We start from the raw sequence: 27,403 nt of genomic DNA, 5'->3' as shown, positions 1-27,403 counted from the left end.
TTGTTGGCTTTGAAGCCGTGAGAAGGCCAGGTGGCTAGGAACTGAGGAAGGCCTCTGGGAGCTGAGAGAACAGCCAGCTGGAAAAGGAGACCTCTGTCCTACAACCACAAGGAATTTCATCCTGCCAGCCACCAATGGGCTTGCTTGGAAGAGGATCCTGAGCCTGGGCTGAAACTGGAGCCTTGGCTGATGGCTCAGTATCCACCTAACCAAGGATTCAGTTAAACTGGGCCTCAACTCCTGGCCATGGAGACTGCAAAATAATAAATTTGTGTTGTTTTAAGTTGCTAAGTTTGTGAAAATTTTACACAGCAATAGAAAACCAACACACTCAACCTGCCTACTGTTTCCCTTCTGAATCACACCCCTGGCCTTCATCCGATTAAGCATCATTCGCTGTGAGCTCGGAAGAGTCCAGGGCACTGAGGAATTCATATTCTTTCTGATTTAGTCATTTCACCTATGATATTATCTGCCCTATCACTGGCCATCGCTTATTGCCCAGGGAGATATTTATGAGTAACTGATGCCAGTAAGCTCATCATTAGCTGCTGTTCACATAGCATGCTGCAGGCCCACAGAGAGGAAGTATGGTGGGTCAGGCAAAAAAACACAGGTTTTGCAGTGAAACACACTTTATTTCAAACCCCAGCTTGTTTCTCACAAATTGGGCAAATTCCTTAATCCTCCTGAGCTTTGGTTTCCTTATCAATAAAATGGAGACAATGCCAGTTTCATAGCAGGAAGTAAGGATTAATGAGACAATGAATGTTCAAGGTCAGCCAGTGTCTGGCAGAAGAGGGAACTGGAGAAAGGCTGGCCTACTCCATGGCACCTCTCTCCACGAAACCCATAAGTGATCCAAGAGCAAAAGGAGCTGGGTGGTGGGCTTGCTGGAGTGGTGGCCATAGATAGGTCACCTGACTGGTATTCCCATAGCGCAGTGGCCAAGCCATGGAGCAAATCTGGGCTCTTCCTGCCTCACTCTGACTCTCTGGCCTGCTCTGCTGCCAAGGGCATGTGGCACATTATCCAGGATCTGTTTTCAGTGGCTCCTTCTTCTGGGCAGGGGCCCTTTCCCTTCCCCTCTTAGATTCCTTTGACCTCCTGCCAACTACATGCTGGGGAACAAGAACTCGACCAGGGCTCCAGTCACTTTTTTCCCTCCTGGATTAAAAAGTTTTATGCCCCCTGTTCACTCAGCTAAATTACAAAGACTGAGACTCAAGAAATTAAGAAACAGCATAAAAAAAGCCGATGTCAGAAGCTCCAGGGCCACCATCAGTGACTGCTTACAGAAACAGGATAAGGGGCTCCTGTCCCAGAGCCTGGGGGACATCAAGGAAGCATATTTGCCCCTCTCTTCATGTCCCAGGCTCACTCCATATCTGGAATCCTCTTTCTCATGAAGCATCTTTCTCCCTCTCTCTTCTGGACCAGAGGTGCAGCTTGGAAGGGAGAATAAAGGACATACAGGAAATGTTCCCTAGCCGGGCTCTGTGGCACACACCTGTAATCCCAGCAGCACGGGAGGCTGAGGCAGGAGGATCACAAGTTCAAAGCCAGCCTCAGCAATTTAGTGAGGGCCTAAGGAATTGTCTCAAAAGAAAAAAAGAAGAAAGTGTTCTCTTAATTATAACCAGTGTTTGTTTTGCTTCCAACCCCTTTAAAAACAGTAGCTAGAGTCATGAAGAAATCAAAGCATCGGGGCAGGGGCTCTCCTGTCACTTCATCTTTGATTTTCTATCTTGGATCCTCCCAGACCAGAAGAATCTATCAGTGTCGCTATCATCTGCTCCCCACCCTGACCGGCTTCTTGTATATCTGGTATCTGCATCTTTCATTGACCTTCCAAACCCATTGAAATCCATTGGGATGAAGCTCGTATTGAAAAAGGATCCTTAGGTACCTGTAGAATCTCTTAGCACCTAAAACTCAATGTGCAGAAAGGGAATGGTTCTTTCTTTGCTAAATATTTAAATGCATCTAACTTGGAGTTTTTAGAACTAAGGTGGGATCTGTGGTCAGGGAGAGGAATGCCAGGAAAGATGCAAGGCATCTGGGCCTCCCCAAGAGTAATTTACATACACAGCTCTTCCAGGTTCAGAGCCGGGAAATGAAAGCAGCATATTCAAAACGCAGGGCAGAGCTGCATCCCCAATTCACTACAGATAGGCTTGCGGAAAAATGAAAGAGCTATTTTTGGTCCTGTGATTGATTAGGGTTGCTATGGAAATAAGAAACAGTTATGAGAACAAAACTAACTATAAGCAAACCAAAGTCTTAAAGAGAAAGGGTCAGATGCATGGGGGGGTTTCAATCAGTTTCTGGGTGGTGCTGGAAATCCTAGCTGTTTCTACACCTGCTCAGGGACAGGGATTGGTGGCTGCTGAGAAAGAGGCCTTGGGGGATGGGAGTCTGAGGCTCTCCAGGGCCCAGGCCTGCAGAAGCAGAGTGTCTAAGCTGGGAGAATCTGCACCATTCATTTTGAACATTATTGTCCAAAGATATTGTACTCCCACAGCAAAAACTGTAAGTGTGCCGGGCATGGTGGGACACACCTGTGATCCTATAGGCTTGGGAGGCTGAGGCCAAAGGATCACAGTTCGAAGTTCAAAGCCAGGTTCAGTGATAGTGAGGCCCTAAGCAAATTAGACCTAGTTTCAAAATAAAATATAAAAAGGGCTGGGGATATGGATCGGTGGAAAAGCACCCCTTGGTTCAGTCCCTAGTAAACGAAAACAAAAAACTGTAAGTGACACCAGTTGGCAATATAAAACAAAAACAATATTCTCTTTAATAGTGTACTTTTAAGACCTATTCCATGATGCCTCATCTGTTGGGCTTGTTAAAATCAGGTATAAAGTCTCTGCAGATTTGGTGAAGTCCCAGAGAGTACCCTCAATCTCAGGAGTTGATTTTTCCTTTTTAAAAATTGCTTTATCTAGAGGCTGGGGCTGTAGCTCAGTGGTAAAGCAAGTGCTTAGCCATGGGTTTGATCCCCAGCACCAAAATAAATAAATAGCTTTATTCACACAATTTGTCCACTTCAAGTATACAAGTTAATGTTTGTTAATGTATTGACAGAGTTGTGTGTCCACTGCCACGATCTAATTTTAGGACATTTCCATCACCCCCACTGACTGTCACTTCCTAGTTCTTGCCTCCCCTCAACACCACACCATAAGCAACCACTACTCTCTGACTCTGTGAGTTGTTTATTCTAGATGTTTCACATAAATAAAATCGTATAGCATGCAGTCTTTTGTTTCTGGCTTCTTTCACATAGCATGACGTTTTGAAGGCTCATCAATGTGATTACATGTATAGGTACTTTGTTCCTTTTTTTCTGAAAAGACTAATATTCCATTGTATGGATATACCACTTTTTATTTATCCATTCTTCAGCTGATGGCCATCTGTTTCTGCACTTTGGCTATTAGGAATAGTGTTGCCAGAGGCATTCTTGCACAAGTTTTGGTAGAGGCATATGTTTTCATTGCTTTTGGTTATGTACCTAGAGTAGAATTGCTGGATCCTGCCGTAACTAACCTTTTCAGGAACTGCCAGATGGCTACGTTACTCCAAAGCAGCTGCCACATTTTATGTGCCCACAAGTAGCATATGAGGGTTCCAATTTCTCTATACCCTTGACAGCATTTGTTATTGCCCACATATTTCTTTATCCTTGGACGTTCTGGAATTTCTTTGGATCAAAATGATGAGTTGATCCAAAATGATGATTTCCAAAGTAAAAACGGTCAACATATCACATGTCCAGACATGACCCGACACTGAGGCATCAATGAAATCTTATTTCTACTGGACTACTATCAGTGGGCATCTTTTCAAGTGTTTGCTACATATGATTCTGCCCATTAATGCACTAACGCTCATACAACTACAGGAAGGTCTACTGCCAGGACCCCCATGTTACAGAGGAAGAAATAAGGGCACAGAGAAGTCTAGTAGCTTGCCCAGAGTCACATGATAAATACACAGGTTGTCTGGCCCTGGAGTTCAGGCAGCCTCTTAAGAATCAGGAAAGCACGAAAGGGTTCCAGGACAGCGGAGCTTGAAGCTCAGTGGAGCCGCAGGCTTTGCTTCTTAGTATGACTGGTGGCCACTAACAGCAGAAAAAGGATGTGTGCGTGTGTGTATCCCTCACGTGACAGATGTGCCCTGCTTCACCCAAACCCAAAGAAGGAAAAACAGGAGTTACCTGACAGATATATTGGAGAAGTAATTACTCGTTTAAGAAATTCACAGTAGTGGATCTTTAAATGCCAAAATATCCTAGCACCTAGAAATTTAATAATTTCTCAGGCTGGGACTGTGGTGCAGCAGTAGTGCACTTGCCTGGCATGTGTGAGGCACTGGGTTGCATTCTCAGCACCACGTATAAATAAATAAAATAAAGATCTATCAACAACTAAGAAATTTTTTTAATTTAATAATTTTAAAAATTGAAACTAAATATGATAGTTTAGATTAATCTACATTGTAGAAGTGCTTTTAAAACCATATACAGGGGCTGGGGATGTGGCTCAAGCAGTAGCGCGCTAGCCCCGTGTGCGTGCAGCCCGGGTTCGATCCTCAGCACCACATACCAACAAAGATGTTGTGTCTGCTGAGAACTAAAAAATAAAATATTTTAAAAAAAACCCTATGCAGAACTCTAGGGAGGGCACAAATTATCAGATGCAAAAAGAAAAAATAATTACAAATAAACAAATGCTCATTAACTACATTATCAGTCTTATAAAAAAATGTGAAGCAAGGCACAGGACAAACCCCTGTAATCTGCTACACTGGAGGCTGAGGCAGGAGGATTGCAGGTTCAAGGACAACCTCAGCACTGAATGAGACTCTGATTCAAAAAATAAAAGGGAGGAAGTAACTCAGTGATAGGCTACCCCTTGATTCAATCCCCATTAGCACACAAAACAAAAGACTGAACAGCACACACCTGTAATTCCAGTGACCAGGGAGACTGAGAAAGGCGGTCCTCAAATTCAAGGCCTGCAATTTAATGAGACCCTGTCTCAAAATAAAACTACAAAGGGCTGAGGATGTAGCTAGTGGTAGAACACTTGCCAGCATGTATTAGTTTCAATCCCCAGTACCATGAAAAACTTTTTTTATAATGGTTGGATTTTATATAAACATCAGCCTTTTCAATAAGCAGAAAAATATTCAAATCCCATAAAAAGTAAATAAAGACATCAATGATATCCCCAGATAACTATACTATCACTAAAAAAAGTCCAAAATTACCAAAAAGTTCTTAAAATTTTAGTCCACTTTACCTTGAAGAGTACATTACAAAAAACACCATCAAGTAGATGAAGGAGGGCAAATATGCAGGTCTGGGGACTGCTATTTCGGGTGGCTCCTGCCTCACATACGTCACATGGACTTTTGGAGACAGACAGGATAAAGTGGTGCTACACTCAATAGTTTTCAAACCACTTTTAATTTTTATTTCTTAATTGACTTTGTGGGGCTGGGGATTAAACCCAGGGTCTCAGATGCACTTGGCAGTGCTCTACCACTGAACTACAGCCCCAGTCCCAAACCACTTTCCAAATGGCATCAGAGTCCTTTCAGTAAATAAAATATGCAGGAACATGATGGTCACTGAGGCATATGCTCAGAATGTTTCCAACCAAGAGAAGGACAGTTTGAAAGCCACTCATTGACAAGAACCCTCAGCCCAACCACTCAATGCCTCATTCACCAACCCAAATTCTCCCATGTCTGAGATTAGCACTTTACAAGATGGTTTGGAATCAAGAAAGTTAAAGGGAATATTTGAGAAGCTGGTTTGGGGTTGATGAAGTACTTATAAACTTTTAAAATATCATTAACTTTTAGCTTTCTTTCCTTCCACTGTCTCACTATGTTGTCTGGGCTGGTTTCAAATTACTGAGCTGCAGCGATCCTCCTGCCTCAGCTCCTAAGCAGCTGGGACTACAGGCATGTGTGCGCCACCACACCCAGGTGCTCCTTCTAACTTTTACAGGAACTGCACACGTTTTTCTCTTGCCATCTTATCCTGTCAGCATGTGGCACATGGTGCTGTCAGTGAACCGAAAAGTCCACACAGACTCTACCTTCTGTCTAGTGGAGTTCTCCCATGACCTCTCTTTCTGATATTCTATTCCACATTATCACATTAAATGAACTCCAAGGCCCTATGGGGAATTTCAACTTGAGATGGAGTCACTACTACAAATGGATTTGCAAATGTTTCTACCTTTTATCAACAGAGGACTCACATCTAGAATGTTCCACAAAGCTAGTAAGATCAAGTACACAGAGTTTAGGGTTTTTGAATGTTGGAGGTAGAGCTACTAAAAAGTAAGTGAGAAAGTCCATTGTTGCTTGTAAAATAGGAGACAGTGGTAATGAATGAGTGTGAAGAGATAGTTTGTATACAGATCTAGTTTGGTTTTATTTTCTTGTATCTCACTCTTTTGGGGCGGGAAGTAGGTGGACAGAGTACTGGAGATTGAACCCAGAGATGCTCTATTACTGAACTACATCCCCAACCATTTTTATTTTATTTTGAGACAGGATCTCATTAAGTTGCCAAGGGTCCTGCTAAGTTGCCCAGATAGGTTTTGAACTTATGATCCTCTTGCCTCAGTCTCCTCAATATTTGGGATTACAAGTATGTGCCATTGTGCGAGGCTAGTATCTAAATGTGAAAGTAACTTTCTACTTTCTTCATCTTAATTGGGAAATTTTTATGCTTCCACATTGACAGAAATTTTGCCCATACTTAGAAGGCAAAATTTAAAACTGTTGTGTGCATGGAAGATCTTTAATACACACATCAATTTCAAGAAGGTATGCCTGCCTAATGTCCATCTGCTCAGAATCTCAGTCTTTATTCAGGCAAGGATGAAAAGGAAATAAGGGGGTAACTTCTTGAGTCCTTTTGCTGTTCTGGGCTATGTGTGATTTTATCCATAGATAGGACGGGTGGCAGGCTAGTTGGGAAAAAAAATTGCAAAGAAGGCAGTTTCAGAAATTGAGGAGAGGAAGCAAGAAGAGAAAAAAAAAAGTATAAGAATTTTAAAGCAAAGAGAAGGAGAGGGAGGCAAGGAATTAAATGTAAATAAGGGAGATGAGGATGAATCAGAGTCACTCCTCAAATATATGCTGTATAGGAAGAAGACGGTGGCCAAGAAGAATAGTGGGATCTGAAGGAGAAGTGGAGGAGGATGAGAGGAAGGGAGTGTGTGGCAGGCAGAGAATTAAAACAGCCGGAAAACAGCTGCTTGCCTCTCAGCCCACAGCAAGGAGATGCATCTCGGCCTCTCGGCGCCTCACGCGGAGGCTTCTGTTCATTCATTAGTTCAGTCATTGATGGAGCCTCGTCCTGTCCTCTGACATGCTGAGTCAACAGCAACTCGCTGGAGAAGCAAGGCTGGGAGGGAGACGGAGCTGAATATGTGAATGAAAGCATCTTTTCTGAATGGACGAAGGTCTGCTATTGGCACTTCTAGGAAAACTGAGCAGGGACACAAAATGAAGTTCCTACAATTGAGGGCCGGACTCTTCGAGGCAGAAAAAAACAGAGGATGCTTGTGAATACTGATGGTTGAGCTCAATTATGCAAGGCAAAGATGTAGAGAGACAGGCTGACCACGTCAAATGCAACTGAATTGCACATAAATAACAGGATGGGAATAAGTAGGTGTGACTCTCCAGATGGAGGCAGGCATATGGCCAGGTAGGAAATTTTCAGATGGCAAGCCTTCTCAGCTAAAACCTGCAAGAATCACCTCCCTCCTTTTTTTTTTTTTTTTTTTTTAAGCTTTATTTATTTTTTTAATGTGGTGCTGAGGATTGAACCCAGTACCTCAAACCCAGTGCTCTACCACTGAGCCACTACCCAGCCCAAGAATCCATCCCTCTTAATCAGCTGGATAAATTTGTTGTTATTAAAATATCCATAAAATCAGAAGTGAAAACATGGTTAGAATGTTTCAGCAACACTTATCTGGATGGAAATTCAGAGTATCTTAATGATTACAAAGGCTAATAGATAGGGGGGTAATTTTACATTTGCTTTATTTAATCACTGAAATGCTCTATTTTAGAGTTTGTCCACAGTCATTTGTATTTTATTTTATTGGTACCAGAGATTGAACCCAGATGCTTAACCACTTCCCCAGCCCTTTTTATTTTTTACTCTGAGACAGGGTCTTGCTAATTTGCTGAAGCTGGCTTTGAACTTGCAGTCCTCCTACCTCAGCCTCCCGAGTTGCTGGGATTATAGGCGTGTGCCCTGGCACTGGGTATATATTTTATTTTTACAGAAAGAAATCTTCCCTGCAAAATCATTCCACTTGTGTCATTCTCACCAACTTGAATTGAACATAACTCCATAGATATTGGTAAACTGTGGAAAAGAAATCATATTTTCTTTTAGACCAACTAGAAAATAAAACAGCAAAGAAAAGGAGATCTCCTAGGACAATCTTCTATTGAACATCCCTACAAAAATACTTTTCTTTTCTATGCAAAGTAATGCTGAGTGACAGTCTTGCAATGTTATGTTAAAGAAGCATATTTTCTATTCTCTCCCCTCAAAATGGCTGGATTAATTTTCTCTGAAGAACAAAGAAGTGCTTGGGAACAGCCAGCACAATGAAAGTGGGGTAATCTGAGCACACAAACTGTCTGTCCCAAACTCTTGTTCACCAGGTGTTAATTTGTGGAGACAAGCTCCAGGTCCACAGAAGGGCCCTGGCACATCTGTGAATAAGCTGCTGTATAGGTTCACATGTTAAAAGGATTGGTCCCCAAAGTGGGGCTTTTGGGAGGTAGTAGGCCTTTGGGGGAGGCCTCATGAGAAGACCTTAGGTCACTGGAGGGTGGAGTGCCCACAAAGGAGAGAGTGGGCTCCAGGTCTCTTTCGTCCTCTTTTACATCGCTGTCATCAGGTTAGCAGTTTTGCTCAGCCCCCCTGCACTCCAGCCATGATGTGTTATCTCACCACAGGTCTAGTGACAGGGCCAATCATCACTGACTGAAACCTCAACATAGTGAGCCAAAATAAACCTCTTCTCTTAAAAAGCTCATCACCCCAGGTAATTTGTTATAGTGACAGAACACTGACTAACACAGAAACATCACTGAATGCATCAAATCCCTGTATCCTAGTGTCCTGCTGCCTTTGCTGTGCACCTTAACAGAAGTGACTTTGCTTGAAAAGGAACTTACGTGTTCTGTGTCACCTGATTCTAAAACAACAAAACATTTTTATTACTGTTGGCATTCTTCAAAAAACTTTGTTGTTTGAATAATAATAACCTTCAGGTAACATATAACTAAAATTTAAAAAAAGGATAATATTTACTGAAATAGAATTGGTCCACTGGCTTCTTTAATGGGCCCTGGCCCTAAGGGAAGTTTCTGGAACTCCCGTACATTTTAAAAGGTTGATTTTGCAAAATCTATGCATGTTTATTCAAAATTCATGGATAAATAAGTGTGGGAGGGGCTGTGGCTGTGGCTCAGTGGTAGAGTGCTTGGCTACCACGTGTAAGGTGCTGGGTTTAATCCTCAGCACTGCATAAAAATGAAATAAAGATATTGTGTCTACCTATAACTAACTAACTAAATAAATAAAATACACCTGGGAAATATTGCATACCACAGTTCCCTTTGGAGATCCAGAGTGTACCCTAGTTAGTAAAGGCTTGGAGAAGCCCTGGAAGAATAAAATCTGTTGGCTCTGTCTGTCCCTTCCCTTACTTACTTGGCTGTGAACCACCATAAATGGTAGTTATAAATGGTTCTAGCTTACTTCCATCCAAATTCTCTATCATCTTCTCCATGAGGGTCCTCTTCAGTGCCCTCAACTACAGGGCTGTTCCCTAACATGTCCCTGCTTATATGGCCCTGTCCCTAAGGAAATGAAACTTTCCCTTGTCCCAAAAATCAAGTACAAAATTGGATATTAGAGCTAGTTGTGATGTAGATACAAGTTATTCCTAATCAGCTAACTTGTATCTCCACGCCCCACAGAAGGGACACTTGGAGATGGCCAGGTGGTTCTCTAATCAGCCTGGGAGGATAAGTGTATTCTTCCCTGGACTTATCACTGATTTCCTAGTTAATACAGTTTAGTAGCTACAACTACTCTTTGGTTGGAAGGTCAGGGAGAGGAGGCTTAAGAAGGGAGAGAGGGCTGAAGAACGGAGGTCATCGGTCTATATCTCTTTGGGTTACTGGGGAAACTCACGAAGCCCAGATTGTAAGTGAAATTCCCACCCAAGACAGTTCACTGCTTCCAGAAAAATACTCCAATCTCCCTACTGCCACTCCTGGGAAGATAACCTGAGTTTACACTGGGTGACTGACGACAGGTTCTCTACTGTGAACAGTTTTTGCTCTCTTCCCCAGGCTTGTCTAAACCAGCCCTCAACAATACCATCTCTCATGGCAGCTTAATACTGTTTGAGGCTCTCATTAGTCATTTCATCCTCCCTGCGCTCTTACAATTTTCTTTTTCTACTTGTGTTGTCTAAATAATGAAAATGTTGGATAACATTGGACTCTTCCTCATGGCCTTCTCTCCCTGTGGAACGGTCACCATTTTAACTAATGGGAAGGTGTATCCCGTTTGTCCTTGCTCTTCCATGGATTTTTTTTTTTTTTTTTTTTTCTTTTTTCCTTTTTGGTATTAGGGATTGAACCCAGGGATGGTTCACCACTGAGCCACATCCCCAGCCCCTTTTTAAAAAATATTTTATATAGAGACAGGGTCTTGCTGAGTTGCTTAGGGCCTTCCTAAGTTGCTGAGACTGGCTTTGAACTCACAATCTTCTTGCCTCAGACTTCTAAGCTGCTGGGATTATAGGCATGCTCCACTGCACCTGGCTTCCATGGATTTTTTTTTGGGGGGGGGGAACTGGGGATTGAACTCAGGGGCACTCAACCATTGAACCACTGACCAACATCCCTAACCCTACTTTGTATTTTATTTAGAGACAGGGTCCACTGAGTTGCTTAGAGGCTTGCTTTTGCTGACGCTGGCTTTGAACTTGGGATCCTCCTATCTCAGCCTCCCAAACTGCAGAGTATACAGGCATGTGGCCAGCTCTCCATGGATTCTTAATAAAAGGATATTGTGATGGAGAGGAGTGGTCATGAAGCAATGTATATATACATTCTAGGTCACTGTTATCAACTCACTATAACTGAGGTCTTCAAATTCCTACAAAAGAGAAAAAAATCCTTTCTCCTTTGTTACTACTGAGGCTAAATTGATGCCACTGAGTTATGTTCATCTTCAAGAGAATTTTTTTTTTTTTTTTAAGCTCTAGTAGAAAACAAAGGCAATTACTTTGGAAGGCAGCTAGTCTCCTTGGGCACCTTGCTTTGTGCCTTTTCAAATTTCAGGAGAGTCTGCAAGTTTTGATAAACTGGTTAAATGGTCAGTCTTCTGGAAAACTTGTTATTGTGTTCTTCTTTGTTTACTATATAATTGAGATTTTTCCCATAATCAGGTTAAAGATATTTTTCCACTTCCTGGCCAAATGGCATTTCCATAGAATTCTAAACACAAACAACCACTCACAGTGATGAAAAAGCTTTTCTGCCTTGATAATGAGGAAAATGTCAAAGTCCTAGATGACCCTAAGTACAAAGTTCACTAGCCTGGGTTTTGTCACAAAAGGGGGCAGTACCAGGTCTAAGGAACAGGCTGGACAGTCAGACGCAGACCTAGTGATCCCAGGTGCAGGCGCACTAGCGCTCTGGCAGAGACACTGGTCAAGAGTTCTCAGAACCCTGGGGCTGCCTCTCTGAGAAAGGAAGGGCACAGTGACCCTACGTGTGAATCTGGCATTGGAGAAGTTTTTCTTTTGGGTGGAAAGCAGGAAATAAGGAGATTGAGAAAGACATCAAAAAGATGAATTTAGGATTAAAGGATTGGGGGATAAAGAGCTCAATTAAAATGCACTTAAAACAGGAAGGAAGAGGAAGGCCATGGAAAGCATCTGTCATACATCCTGGGCGCAGACCTGTACTCAGGGCACAGGGTGGGCTCTTTAGCCCAGGCTGTTGTGGGCAGTGTGAGAACACAGCTGAGTCTGAGTCAGGGGGCGGCAGCTGCAAAAGGTGCTCTGTAAGCCTGAAGGAATAAACCTGGGGCAGACAGAGAAAAATCCAGATCCCTAGTCCTGGGGAGGTGGAAAGAAAAGCTGTCCTATATTTGGGATGGAAAATAAAAGCAAACTAGTCAGCAACAATGTGGAGTCCCTGAGGAGAACTGAATCTAGACCTTGACCTGACATTCCAAGCACCAGGATCTGCCCTTTAGGTGGCCAGGATCCAGCACCTGCCTCCTGGGCTGGAGTGGGCATGCTAGGGACTGAACGAACCTGACCCCCCAGCGTGACAGTGTCCAAAGATGGGCCTGGGGGAGCTAATGAGGTTCAGATGAGGGGATTAGTCCCCTCAGAAGAAAAAAAACCGAAAGCTTGCTCTCTCTCCTCACCATGTGAGAATGCAGAGACCCCTCACCAGGAACAAATTGACCTGCACCTCCATCTGGAACTCCCAGCCTCCAGAAATGTGAGAAGTGTCTTGTAGTTTAAGCTCCCAGTCTATAGTATTTTGCTATCAGCCCGAGCTGACAAAGGGCGGTAGGTGACTTATTTTGGTTTAGTTTCCACATATCAGGGGCTTTGCTATCCCTCAAGTCACCGAAACGCCTCCTGCTCCTAGGAATCTTACCACACTTCACCAGATGGCACTTCTTTCTACAGTTCTCTGTGCCTCAACCATGACACTTAATGTGGCCCTGGTCTTCCTCAAAACCCTGACAGTTATGAATTCATCTGATTCGGTTTAACTTCTCCCAACTCGGCCCGATAAATCCACTTCCTGAACCAATCCCAACTGAGGCAGGAGACCCCCTCCCAGTAGTTCCCACAGGGCATCTGACTTACTGTGCATGCCAACTGCAGGGCAGCTTCCTGGCTCATACGGTTCCTATCCCTTCTCTTCCCTTGGCCCTCACCGAGTCGGCGGATTCTCATAGCGTGATTACTATACTTGGGTCTCTAAGACTAGTTCTGCCACCTGGCTGCCTCTTATCCATTGGGTTGCCAGATAAAATTAAGATGACAGTCTTCTAGAGTAACTATGTCCTGTGCAATATTTGGGACATATTTATGCTAAAAAATTACTTACTGTTTATCTGGAAATTTAAATTTAGCTAAACATTTTCTATTTTTAAATTTTTTTTATTTGTTCTTTTTGTTATACATGACAGTAGAAAACATTTTAATATAGTACATGCTCGAAATATATCTTATTCTAATTAGGATCCAGTCTTGTGGATGTACATGTTGTGAGATTCACTGTGGTCTATTCTGTCACGAGCCGTCCGTGGGCTGTGTGGACTATGTTGCTCATCGTAGCCTAATGAGCGGAACGTCCCGTGGCACCCCCACAGGGACTTACCACCTGATGCAGGTGAACTTCCCCCTCAAGCTCTGCCAGAGATCCCACACAGCACCTGAGATGGGTGAAGCAAGACTCTGCCCTTAAAACCTTATCCCTGTCTTTGATGTCCCCTGATACAAATAAAGCAAGTGTGGCCTCCATTTTGCTTTTATCAGTGAGGAAGCTCGATCCCTAAGATTGGCCAGCCCATCCCTCCCCCCCTTTCTAAAAATGTTTTCTGTATCCCATGGTTCTTTCACCGTTCTATTTTTCTTAGCTTTTATTTCGCAGCCAGCCCATTCCAACAAGGGGGACTGCATTTCCTGCACGAACATGGGAGAGAGTATTTATATGTGTACATAGGAAAGTTATGTCAGATTCATTCCAATGTCTTTCCTTTTCGTATCCCCCTTCCTTCCCTCCATTCCCCGTTGTCTTATCCGCTGAACTTCTATTCTTCCCTCCCCCTTAATTTGGATTAGTTTCCACATATCAGAGAGAACATTCAACCTTTGGCTTTTGGGGATTGGCCTATTTCACTTAGCATGATATTTCCAGGTCCATCCAATACTGGCCAATGTTATAAAGTCATTCTTCTTTAGGGCTGAATAATATTCCACTGTGTATATATACCACACTTTATCTATTCATCTGTTGAAGGGCACCTAGGTTGGTTCCATAGCATAGCTATTGTGAATTGAGCTGCTATAAATACTGATGTGGCTTGTCACTGAAGCATGCTGATTTTAACTCCTTTGGGTATAAACTGAGGAGTGGGATACCTGGGTCACATGGTGGTTCCATTCCTAGTGTTTTGAGGAATCTCCATACGGCTTTCCAGAGTGGTCATACTGATTTGCAGTCCCACCAACAACATTCTCTATTTCTGTTTATCAACTCTCCCAGCACCACGTGATTAGATGACATACCTAACACTGATGCATCCTGCCTTGGGGACCAGAGCCCTGTGCCTGAGACCCAAAGCCTCGGCCTCAGTCCAGGGCCTTGCTTTCACATGGCTCCGCTTGTCTGGCAGGATTCTCCAGAACTACTCCTCTGCCCGCCAGTCAGGTCCTCTGCTGGCAGCTCAGCCTGGAGCTCATCCAGCCCAGTGGACAGGTCTGTTGCCAGCCTGCCCCCAGCTGAGTAGCCTCTTGGTTCCCATAAACCCCATGACTTGCTGATGATCCCAGGCTTTGACTGGAATGTCTAGCTATTTCCCACTGGACTATGACCCCAAGGGGCAGGAGGACTTTCCCCAATGATGCCATGATGTTCTACATATCACGGGTACTTAATAAATGACAGTTAACCTCAGACGGAAATACACAGACGATTGAACTGGGAAAGAGGTTGTAAAAATAGGAGCAGGATAATGAGAAAGCAGATAAAAGAGGCCAGGTAATATTTTGAGTCAATAGAAAAGAGTGAGTATGAGATGGTGCAACTGGAACTAACTTCCTCTTTGTGTATTTTGATCCCAAACTTTCTCCAAAAGAATTTTTAAAAAATTATATATCTTTAAAAGTCTAATTATCTGGACCCAGTGGCACATGCCTGTAATTCCAGCTCCTGGGGAGGCTGAGGCAGGAGGATCATAAGTTTGAGGCCAGTCTCAGCAACTTAGTGAGGCCCTGTCTAAAAATAAAGTAAGTAGGGCTGGGGATGTAGCTCAGTGGTAGAACACTTGCTAGCATGTGTGAGGCCCAGGGTTCAATCCGTACTACAATAAAAATATAAATAAATGAAAGTCCGATTACAGGTACAGGAATACTCTGGGACAGAAGTTGGAAAGAAGTAAAGACCACAAGCCCCTCAGAAGTCCTCAGAAGTGACCAGGTTTATAGTAATGGAGGCTGGCCCAGAGTACTGCCTTGGCATTGTCCAGAGCCATGTATTCACTCTTTTTCCTGAACCTCAGTCCTTTATATAGTACATTCTTATGAGATATTTTGGTCACAGTGACAAAAATCTAACACCATTTATACTCCCGTAGAGATTCCATTTTTAAGGATGTCTTGTGTTGAATATTTACCATGCATTGAACACCAGGCTAAGTTTTCAAGGAATTACGTAATGTAACTTTACCTCCTCCTTATAAGATAGTTATTGCATTTCCCCACATACAAGTAAGGAAATGGGGGCTTAAAGGAAGATAATCTACACAGCCCCCAATGGGCACTGGAGACAGGATTCAGCCCATTCCAAAGTCTACTTCGTGATGATTATGCAATGGCTACAGGCAGCAGATCTGGGGGTGCTGATGCAGGGAAGCATCAGGCTGCCTGTGGCCACAGACAGTGTGCTGACAGCCTTCCCTGCCTTAGACCTGGGGTCAGCCAACTCACCTGGGGCCAAACTTGGCCCACTGCCTGGGTGAGCATGACCATGCCAAGGGGTTTACATGTTGTCTATAGCTGCTGCTGCTATGATAGAGACTGTATGGCCCACACAGCAGAAATTGTTGATGATATAACCCTCTACAGAAAATGTTTTCCAACCCTTATGTCAGGCTACTGAAGCCTTCTGCTAATTGCTCTAGAAAGGAGGGATTTTCCAAATTTTAGGGAAAAAAAAGGAAGAGAGAGCAGTAGTCCCCTAATTTGGGCAAAAACCACTATATATATTCTATCATTTCATAAAAGACAAGATTTTAATACTTAAATATGAGGGGATATAATTACCAATAGTACTTTGGATGAAATAAACTTAAATGTATGAAAAACTCTGATACTATTTGTATAGATGACTCCATAGCACCTGTCAGCCCTCGGAACCTGTGTATCTATCATTCATTCATGCACTCACTCTGTCAGACCATATGAGTTATTGAGCACCTACTATGCACCAGGCACTATGCCCATATTAAGGGCATGATGAATCATTTCCCTCTATTTCTTTTACCATCTGTCTTTCCTTTGGTTGTTTGGATTGAAATTAAAAAAAAAAAAAAACTTTTATCACAATTCAATTAACCATTTTCTTGTTATAACAGCCGGATGGTATACCACTGGGGAAAATGGTCCATTTGAAAATATCACAACACAATAATATGGGGTCTCTCTCTTTCTCTTTTAGTGTACATAATGACTCGAGAAACTTAGGGCAGGAAGATATTTATCAAGCCACAGAAACTGTCCACTCCAGATCTCTGAGGGTAATTGTTCACACATATATCTTTCCATTTTGAAGTTCTCCAATATAAAAGCTCCACCTCCCAATAATTCCTCAAATCCCTTAATACCATGTTGCTAGAAACTATTCTTCTATGATAGTGAATGTATCCCCAACAAAGCAGTCAAGTCATTTAAAAATTATAAGCAAAAGTTAATTATACAAAGTGACTATCCAGGTACTTCAAAAGTTAATTATAAAGTGACTATCCAGGTACATTCTTGAACAAATGAGAACATTCGAATTGTTGCATTACATATAAACAAGGTATCATATCTATGCTTAAATATTTCTGATTCAGAATTATTCCTTTAAAAAAAAAACTATCACATTGATAAGACAAATACAAGGAATGTTCCAATTACTCCACTGATCATTGGATATTTAAAAAAATTTAATGATACTTACTGTGTATTCTGATTCCAGATATTCATTTGAAGAAAAGGGAAAAGAAAAAAAAAAGATAAGAATGATTTAGACCATATTTATGTGTAACATACACCACTGAACTAACAAATACAGAGTTATAATTATTAAAAATGAACTATAATTATTAAAAATGTAGTAAAGAAACCTTCCCAAAATTAGATTTTCATAAATACTAATGTCTCCATTTCTGTTCTGAAACTATTTTAATAGGCTGTGGCTGGGCAGATAAGAATAGGAAGACAAGATTCAATTAGCCTATAGGTTTGTGGCTAATTAAAAACCCAAGAGTTGGCATTCTACAAGCAGAATTAAAGACTAATAATTCCAGTAAAGCATTTCATTAACCACAAAGGAAATCTTCTAAGTGGAAAAGTAGCTTTTATAACCAGTACAAAGAGCTTGTTATAAGAATGTGCAAACGGCATCTTGGAATTTGGTGTATTCAAGAAGAGGAACCAAACCTAGATTTGGGGGGGGGGGGGCATGGTTCTGGTTCAGTATTCAGTACAGAGAGTTTATAAGCACTTCTCTAGGAGGAAGGTGATCTTAAAGATTTTCATATTTTATTCCAATAACAAAGGAAGTCACTGGGAGCAGAAAGACTCAACAGAAATTTTTACACAAATTATAATCAATTGGGGTGGGGCTGTAATTCAAACAACCCAAAATAAACCACTTTATAGATGAATCACAGGGAGAAATAGGAGTAATAAAACCTCAAACGACTAGGACTAGGTCTCTACCTCCCTTGTTGATGGCTGTTTATTACAGTCACTCCCGGGAGGAAGATGGAATGGCTTAGCTGAGCCCCGCCCCCTGCCAGCCCTGTATGGATTATCGGTTCTAACTCAGTGAAATTCCACTACTGCTGTGTCCTGGCATTTACCACATGTGGCATACTGCTTGTGCTAAGGACTTACCTGTAATTGTGTAGGGATAATAGTTCCAAGCCTTCTCTGTCACATAAAATATTTTTGGGACAACAGCTCTAGCCCAACTTGGCAGTTTGCTAAGAGGAAAGAAAAAAAAAAAAAAAAAGATATTAGAGCCTGTTCAGAACCTGGCCACATTACTGATCTTTCTGGATAAATTGCTAGAGAAATCATGGATTCTCAAGCATCTCTTCTCTCTATGCCCTTCACTTCCCTATCCCTGCACTTTTACCTGTGGCTGAGCATTTCCTGTACATACTCATGTTCTCTCAAAATGCATAAAGGCAGGAGGCTATAGCCTCATTTGGAGGAGGGAGGCTCCTAGGGCTGTAAACCTGGATTCTTTGATTAGAGAGTTTGGAGCCTGGGAGGTGCCACGTTTGGAGAAGTCAGCCAACCCGGCCTTGGTCTCTTAGGGTGCTGTGGAGGAAGTGGTCTACGGGGATGTTTAAGCCCAAAGTCAGGGAAACAGAGGCCAGCTTCAACCCAGCAACCTGTATGAGTGGCCTTTCAAAAATGGACAAAAGCAATAGAGGCGAGAAACTTGGAGACATGAAGAAAAACAAAACTTCACCGCTTGATGGCTATAGTTGGTTGAATGGTGTCCCTCAAAATGATGCAGTAAACTCGTACTGTGACCATGATCTCATATAAAAGCAGGGTCTTTGCAGATGTAATTAAGGATCTCAAGATGAAATAATTTTGCATTAGGCTAGTCAAACTCTAATTACTAGAATCCTTATAGGAGAAAGAAGGAGGAAATCTGAGACTCCGACACCCAGAGGGGAAGGCCATGTGAAGATGGCAGCAGAAAGCAGAGTGGGGCAGCTGCAGGCCGAGGGACGTCAAGGACTGCGGCAGACAGCAGAAACCGGCCGAGGGCATGGAACAGATGCCCTGCAGAGTCCCCAAGCAATCCAACACTTCCATCACCTCGATTTCAGACTTCTGGCCCCCAGAACTCTGAGAGGATACATTTATATTGTTTTAAGCCACTTCGTTTGTGGAAATTTGTTGTGTCAGCACCAGGAAATTAATCCAACGACAGAATCATTCATTTGGAGCAAGGGCCTGGACAGTCACTTGCAAAAACACATCCTCAAAAGGCACAAGGTCCTAAGGTCTTTTGTAAACGAAAGACTAATTAACTTCTGTTGTGTTTTCCTTCAGAGGCAAGCCCTACAGTGTAGCACAGGCCCAGAGAATTCCTCAAACATCCTTATAATATTTAAGAAACTTATAAGGCAATCTAGTTTTTAAACTAATCTACATGATTTTATCCCCCTCCCCGCACAGCAACATTTTTCTGCTTCTTTCCTGTTCCAGGGCCTACAGCAATGTCTGGGATGCTAACATCACACAGTGGATGAGACCTAGGGAGATGACGTAGATGCTCAGCCCCTTAGGGCTGTGTGTTGGCAGTAAAGAGCATCAAGAAGCATTCTGAATTCCAAGCTGATAAAACCAGGGAAGGGAGGACATCAAACCAGTCGAGCCCCAAATCCCAAACCCCTCTTGGATGTGAAACCTAAATGACAACAAGGGCCTGTCAAATACTGTGTACCTTGTGTATCTTCTCAAATTGTTTCTCTTATTTCTGACAGTAGCCAGGCCCAGCTTTTGAAAAGACAAATGTGTATTTTCAATGGTTGGCCGGACCTAACTCAAAGCTCTGGGCTGTTGATCAGGGTTGAAACAGATGGGTGAGTGTCAGCCCACAGCCCTGGGTCTCAGGTGGGCTGTGAGAGACAACGAAGCTGCTTTAAAATCCACCTGACACTTCTTGCTTCTCTAATGCAGAATTTCTCACTCCCATAAAATCATCTCCACAGTAACTGCTCATTTACCTTATATTCTGCTTCTCAAAGGATGGGCTGCTCCCTGGCAGGGGTTTTTATAGCTTTTGCTGATGACTGATTCCATCAGTGACTTTGGAGGGCAACTGAGGTTGACATCGAGTGGGAAAATCCCACAGGCTTGCTTGCAGGAAATTGTCTTGAGCAAGACTTCCCCTGGGGTCCTTTCTGTTTGTACCCACACCCCAGGGTGATGCGCCAATGAATGCGTAGGGAGATGCAGATTCGAGTCTTGGGCACATATGCTTTTATGCTTTTAATGGACTGAAACAGGGTTGGAGATTCTTCTCAAAGTAAGCAAGCCATTTTTTAGCTTAGATGAAGTGCATATGTCTCTTTCAAGCCCAGGGCCTGCTCCCACAATTCTCTTGTGCAGAGAGGTTCCATCTCTGCTTCACTTCTCCTCAAATGCACTAGGCTCCTCCTGTGTAGCACTCTGGGGGCCTAGGTGCCTTCTCCCTCCATAATTCATTCTCTCTAGCATTTAAAAAGCCTCCCAACAGAACCACTTTCCTAAGTAACAGCCATTTTCTGGAAGGAAGATGAAACCAATGACAATTTTCCATTCACACTGAGACCTTTCCTATTTGCAAAAAGTCATGATTCCAGAATCTAGAAACTTCATTTTAGCTGTGCATCCACCAACTCATGAAGGATAGGCCAAACTACTGTCAATCACCTTTTCCCGTGAGATGCCCTAAAAAACACAAGTATCCAGCCAAGATGGCTGCTAGGATTTTGTATGTCTGGAGAGGAAACCCTTCTGGTATAAGACATTTACTGGGTCAAGTACAGCAGGTTGGGACCACTTGTTTGCAACAAGTTCCGTGATGTTTGCTATAGTTTGGATGTTAAACGGTCCCCGGAGGACCATGTGTTAAAGGCTTGGTCCCTAGGGTGGTACTATTGGGAGGTGGTGGGACATTTTGGAGGTGGGGTCCTTAGGTCATTAGGGACATGTCTTTCAAAAGGGATTTGGGTACCCCAGCTAGTTCCTCTTCCTCTTTTGCTTCCTGGCCATGAGGTGAGTAGTTTGCTCTGCCATGAGCTCCCCTTTCCCACACTGTCACATGAAACCTCCAACAGAGGCCTAAAAGCAATAGGTCTGCCTGATCATGAACTAGAACTTTTAACACTGTAAGCCAAAATAAACCTGAACGCTTTATAAGTTCATTGTTTCAGGTATTTGTTGTAGTGACAAAAAGCTGACTAACACAATGCTATTTCAGTATTTCTAAGCCCACTAACAGACCTCCTTTCCGTCCCCCTTCCCGCAGAACACATCATTATTTGAATCATTTATGTCTGAGAAAGTAAAACTTATTTTCCCCTGCAGCAGTGATTTATGAGGACCTGCAAAGGAAAATGGAATTAAATTAGTTCTCACTGTTGCTGTCACTTTCACGATGTACACTGTCAATTCTAAGAAAAAGCCTGTCATTCATACTCACTACCAGGTGTCAAACAAAAGCCTCTCTTCTAGAAGGACGGCAAATTTGAGTCAAGTCCTTAATCCATGCTCAGGCCAGGACCAAATTTCCCAATGGGCCACCTCTCCAACACTCGGGACTTAGAGACATTTAAATTCTAAAGCTTTTCTAGAATCTGAACACATGCTACTGTGACATGATATTCAACTGCTTCATATTCCCCTAAGATGGCTCTGTCAATGCCTCTCAGACAGACTTCAAAGTGTTTGGTTTTCTTACTTTCTTTAGTATGAAAGAGAACATAATCCAGCCAGGTGGCCCACTCATCCTGGCTTACCTGGGACTTCCCTGGGTTTAGCCCTGAAATTCCCATGTGCCAGAAGATCACTCAGTCCCAGGCAAATCGGGACACTGAGTCACCCTAGAGTCCTGGTTCTTAATGGTGGGTATTTTTGTCTCCCCCCCATGATAACCATAACAAATAGTTACCAGGCTCCAAATTCAACAGAAGCAAGACTGAGGAACTTGTACACTGTTTCTCCTCTCATGTAGTCCCAAGGTTCCCTGTATCACAACTGACCAGACTAGAAGGCCTGGGGAAGGTGGGTTCTGAACTGGCCTCAGGTTGAAGGTGTTTAGCTGCTTCTCAGACCTTCTGGGAATAAAGTCTAAAGGTCCATCAGAAGCTTCTGGTGTTTCCCATCCAGATTGTCTCCAAGTTTCCCCTCGGATCTAATCTCACATTGCAGTACATGCTCACTTGGGACCTGATCCAGGAGGCAGTGAACATCATTAGGCTAAACGTGGTCTAAATGGAATCTAATTTCATTTTCTCAACAGGAGTCAGAATTGTGACAGTCTTAACTGGAAATCTGAAACTTAAACATTCCCAGCAGAAAAGACAGACCAGGGATTTTCTCCTAAACAGACACCTAAACCTAAATCCTGTCTCTTTCTGCACTGAGATTATGTTCAAATGACAGGAGTTCATTTTAAATGGGACCCCACTACCCTGGATCCTCATTTCCCTCTGATCCAGGAGGAGTATTCTGACCTTTCATTTCTTCTTTGTGGTGAAATTTGACATTTGACAATGACTTGATAATAATTGATGGCCCTTATCCAGTTGTACGAACAGTGATTTCTGAGGTCTCTAAATTTCTTCTTCAGCTATTCTAATTCATTCACTTACTCTTCTAAATGGTCGTTCTGGCTGGTCTTTCACTTGTGCTCTTAACGTAATTGTTTACATAGCAATAAGGAGATGAGCAGAGTTTCCGGACCATAGCTATCACCTGCAGGAGGCTGAGCTGCTGTGCTTCATCCACAGGCACTGCCTAGAAACAAAGTTCCTTGCACTTGGACACAGACCCCACCAACTTAAACTCTGGGTTAGGTTTGGGGAAAGGGGGCCTGTGTCATGCAGATTCTTTGAAGGCTCTGCTTGAACGGCATTAGGGTAATGTGGTCAGCGGGCTAGGGAGCTCCCAGGAAACAGTCACTCATGTCAACATCATCTTTCAGGGGTGAGGCAGAGCCAAGGTGGAAAATGCTTAGCTGGATGCCCTCTTAAGATCCCAATCAGGCCAAAACTTTTCATCTCTATAACTTCCTGTGAGAGTACTTGAGGAAGCAGAGGAAGAGGAGGCCTGGCACCAGAAAAACTTCTGGAGTGTTCTTAAGTATTGAGATGGTAACACAACAGAGTAGCTTGGACTGAGAGGTATGAAAGGAGGAAGCCCTTCACACACTCTAGTACTTCCATAGCACTCTCATATATGTATGTACATACATACATATCTCCTTATATGCAAATTATATTAATAATGTAAAATCTAGAATGTTCTCTGTTGTGGCTGTAGTGCACTCTTGGCTACTCTCACCTACAGAGCAAGTCCCACCTGGGCAAGGACCTTTGTTCTGTTCAGTGTAGCATCCCCAGCATCTAGAAAGGTACTCCATGAGTATTTTTTTCAAAGAATGAAGATTATATATCCAAAAGTCAGAAAGGACTATGAATCTTCTTCTGACTAAGAATCTTCTTTGAAGTTGGCATGGAAACAAGCTATCAGGCCAGAACCTCTTACTGGGACACTCTCTCCACCACCTGAGCAGTGGCCTTCCCAAAGCCACATGAGCTCTAAGCATTAAGCTGACTTTGGGGAATCTGGGAAATGGCATTGATTTGCTCAGCAGAGTTGGTAGAATCTGCTGATAGAATAGGAAGAAGAAATGGGATTGAGAGCACAGAGCCATGGCAGCAAAGTTCCACCACTGTGCTGTTAGGTAAAAGGACCAGCTGGTGCCTTTGCATGCCCTGTCAAAAAGGATCCATGACTTCTAGAAGCTTTATCTTCTGCTACCAAATCACCAGAGGCCAGGAGAGATTGCCGTGGAAGGTAAGGGCACGGAGTGGGGAGAATGCTATTCTCCCCGTGCAAATCAATTGAGGCATCAGTCGGGATCACCATTAGAAGCTGGCAAGGCTCCCTGACTGGCAGCTGCCAGCACAGCCTAACAATCCAGCAGCCGTGGTGGTGGGCAACATGACACTCATGACTAAAAAACAAGCCTAAAAATAGGCTCTATCTTTCCTCCCATGCTCCGCTCCCTTCTCCCCCTATGGGCTTCATTGGGAAGGGACTGGAGAGATGCTTTGGATGGAGTGAAAACAAAAGGTGACAAAAGAAAAGTCCCCCATCATGTGTTTCTGGGTGACAGTTTTCTTCAGAATCACTATTCCAAGCCTCGCCCCTTTTTCTGTATGTCAACTGAAACCAGGAGTTTTGAAGACAAGACAAGAAAGACCCTTATTTGGTCAACTGAACTGGATCAAAGACCCAAGGACAACTACCAAATGTACTTCTGTATTAGACTCCATGTAAAGGGACGATGCGTTAGTGCTAATATACTAAATGTATTAGGCAACCACCACAGTGTATGGCGCACCCAGCCAAGTATCAGATGCTGTAGGAAGTGCTGGAGGGCGGAGCAACTCCACAGTCCCTGGGAAATGTGAGAGATGCATGTCGTTTTAAAATCACATTTGACACACTTATAAAATGGGCAAAGGATTTGAATAGGCAGCTCAAATGAAGATATGCAAATGGCCAATATATATACAAGAGATGCTCAGCATTATTCGTCATTAGAGAAATACAAATTAAAACACTGGGCTGGTGTCATGGCCCCGTGGTAGAGCACCTGCCTAGCCTGTGTGAGGCACTGGGATCGATTCTCAGCACCACATACAAATAAATGAATAAAATAAATGACATCAACATCGATAAAGATTAAAAACAAACAAACAAACAACCACCAGAATCCGCTTCACACCCAGCCGGATGGCTATGATCAAAGAGACACACGATAGCCAGTTTCACCTACTGTGCGGGAAAAGTGAAACCTCCATGTGTTGCTAGTAGAAATAGAAAAGGGCCAGGGCTGGTGTTGTGGCTCAGCGGTAGGGCACTCGCCTCGCACGTGCGGGACCCTGGATTCGATCCTCAGCACCACATAAAAATAAATAAGTGAAATAAAGGTATTGTGTCCAACTACAATTTAAAAAATAATAATAAAATAAATAAATAAAAGGTCTAGTGCCTCTGGAAAACAGTCTGGAAGTTCTTTTCCCTGCTATTGGTCGTCAGGGCTGGGTCTGTAAACCCACAGGATGCTTACATTTGAAATTTTGAAACAAGGGATAGAAAGAACAAAGTGGCAATTGGGGTGCATCCACAGAACCGTGGGGGTGATGGCTGGAGGCAGCAGAGGTGGCAGAAGGAAGCAGTCTGGTTGTATTTGGAGATGGCGGTCATCACTGCGCTCTTGGTCCTCTGGAGCCATCGGATTCCTCCCCATTCTTTTGCCTCCAGATAATTATGTGGGTCCCTAATATTATTCCATGAAATACTCTTTCTGCTTAGAAGACAGTCTCTATTTCTGCTTTTTCAGCTTAAGTAACTTATGCTCCAGCCAGAGAGAACACAGATGTTTGGGCTTTGCTTGATAATAATTATTGTTGAATCTAACTCCCCTTTGTGCAGTTTTCTTCTTTCCACATTAACTGGGGAGTAGGTCATGATTACACAGTCTTTGAGTATTTCCAGTGCCTCTAATAGTAACCTTGGGTAACAGAGCAGTTTGTAAATGCGATTTGACTTCACATATAGATCCATTCACTTAGCCAGCTCATGAATTCAGGTCCATAGGAGACTATATTTAATCATGTGAGTTATTAAGTGGGGTACTGGGAACATCTCAGCTACTGCCAGTCCATTCTTAGCACCTGCTCTCCTATGAACACTCACAATATGGACAGGTAGACTCATGAATGTAGGAACCAGGTATCCTTGGACCCTACCTCAATCAGGAAATAGGGTTGTTCTTACTTAATTAAGGGCTTCCCTATAAAACCTGAACGATTTATTGTACATTGTAAGTTTTAATAAAACTTCAATGAATTATGAGTATGGTGTTGTCTTGCCAATATGGTAGTCAAACAACTCTGCGTGCAGGACAGGAGTTCGTTTGACTAAGTTGTGACTTCCAAGTAATAGCTTTGGTTTTATGATTACAGGAATTCATCTTATTAATTCATAGTCCTGCCATTATTCTTTCTCTATTGCTAAATCATAGCCTCCCTGGTCCTAAAATGTATGCCTATTCTCTTTGAAAAAAAGTCAAAAGCCTTTTTGATTATAAAGTGATGGACCCAGTTTAGACGTATAAAAGAAACTAAAAATACTTCTTTTTTCTTCTGCCTCTTTGGTTACTTGTGTATGCTGAGCGAGAGTCAGGATAATGTCTATTGAATACTCTGAATGTAGAGAGTTCTGAAGGGTCTTCCAGATTGTCCACTGAACCAGCCATCTACTGTGTTTAACTACCTGCCTGGTGTTTGAATCTGCGAAGGCACCCTATGAGTGTCCCAGTTATGCCGGAGTAACCCCACAACAGCATAATTGACTATAAGGCACCAACCACATTCTCAGATGACTTGTGTGTTTGAAAATGTCTTCTACAAATGGAGCCTACATCTCTCTTCCGGCATTCCTATCTTCTGGTCTTGATTGATTTTTGTATATTAATTTATACTCAGCAATCTTGCATTCCTATATGATGCTAACCTATCTGGGATGTCTGAAATTTCCGTTACTCAATCATATCTGCAAATGAAACTCTGTTTCTTCCTTTCCTTTAATAAGTTTTTATTGCTTTGTGCGAGGGGGCTAGGGAATCAAACCCAGGGTATTGTACATGCTGAGCCAACACTCTACCACTGCGCTGTATCCCCAGCTTTCCTTCCTTGTTTTATTGCATTGACCAGGACTTTCACATGTGAGACAGAAAAGGTGATAACAAGGATCCTTATTTTGTTCCTGAATACTGTGGACAAGTACACAGAAAGATTTATTAAATGTTAATTTACTAATTTATTTTCATTTTTGGTACCTGGGATTGAACTCAGGGCCACTGAGCCAATTCCAGCCCTTTTTTATTCTTTATTTTGAGACAGGGTCTTGCTAGTTGCTTAGGGCCTCACTAAATTATTGAGGCTGGCCTGGAACTTGTGATCCTTCTACCTTAGACTCCCAAATCATGTTGGCAAGACAACACCATATTCATAATTCATTAAAGTTTTATTAAAACTTACAGTGTACAATAAATCCTGCAGGTTTTATAGGGATCACATGCATGCTCTACCATACCTGGCTAAATGTTAAATTAATTTCAGGGATAAATCTGAGCAAGTCATGGTTTGTTGTTATTATTCTGATTTGCTAATGTTTTACACAGGAATTCCCTGTTTTTAGTTGAGATTCATCTATAAATCTTCTTTCTGTCCTATTATTTTTCAGTTTTGTTATCAAGGTTCATGTGGTAGGTTCTACCAATTATTTTCCCAGAAGTCACCCTCCTGAGTCACCTCTTTTTTCTTCATTTTCTTTCCTGAAGGCTGTTTTATTATAAAATAATAAAGAAAACACTGGCATGAAATCATATAAGCAACTGATCCTCTATGTTAAAAGAATTTTATTTTTGGCCTTGGCATCAACTGGGAAACAGCACTGCAAGAATTGAGAGGGTCCTCCTCCCTTTCTTA

At 42.7% G+C, this 27,403-nt stretch overlaps 1 protein-coding gene across 1 annotated transcript in view; it reads right to left on the bottom strand.

Moving 5' to 3' along the window:
* Window positions 1-27,403, bottom strand: part of Pitpnc1 (phosphatidylinositol transfer protein cytoplasmic 1) — a 253,486-nt gene that overhangs the window by 96,817 nt on the left and 129,266 nt on the right. Inside the window, exons 3-4 of the mRNA XM_076871332.2 lie at window positions 18,000-18,088; window positions 17,059-17,066 (exon numbers count right to left, since the gene is read on the bottom strand). Coding sequence (XP_076727447.1) covers window positions 17,059-17,066; window positions 18,000-18,088 — 97 coding nt within the window. The remainder of the gene's footprint in view (window positions 1-17,058; window positions 17,067-17,999; window positions 18,089-27,403) is intronic.

This window comes from Callospermophilus lateralis, chromosome 11 (assembly GCF_048772815.1).
Source record: "Callospermophilus lateralis isolate mCalLat2 chromosome 11, mCalLat2.hap1, whole genome shotgun sequence".
In the NCBI taxonomy this organism is placed as follows: Eukaryota; Metazoa; Chordata; class Mammalia; order Rodentia; family Sciuridae; genus Callospermophilus; species Callospermophilus lateralis.
This window is presented reverse-complemented; position numbering and strand designations above follow the sequence as displayed.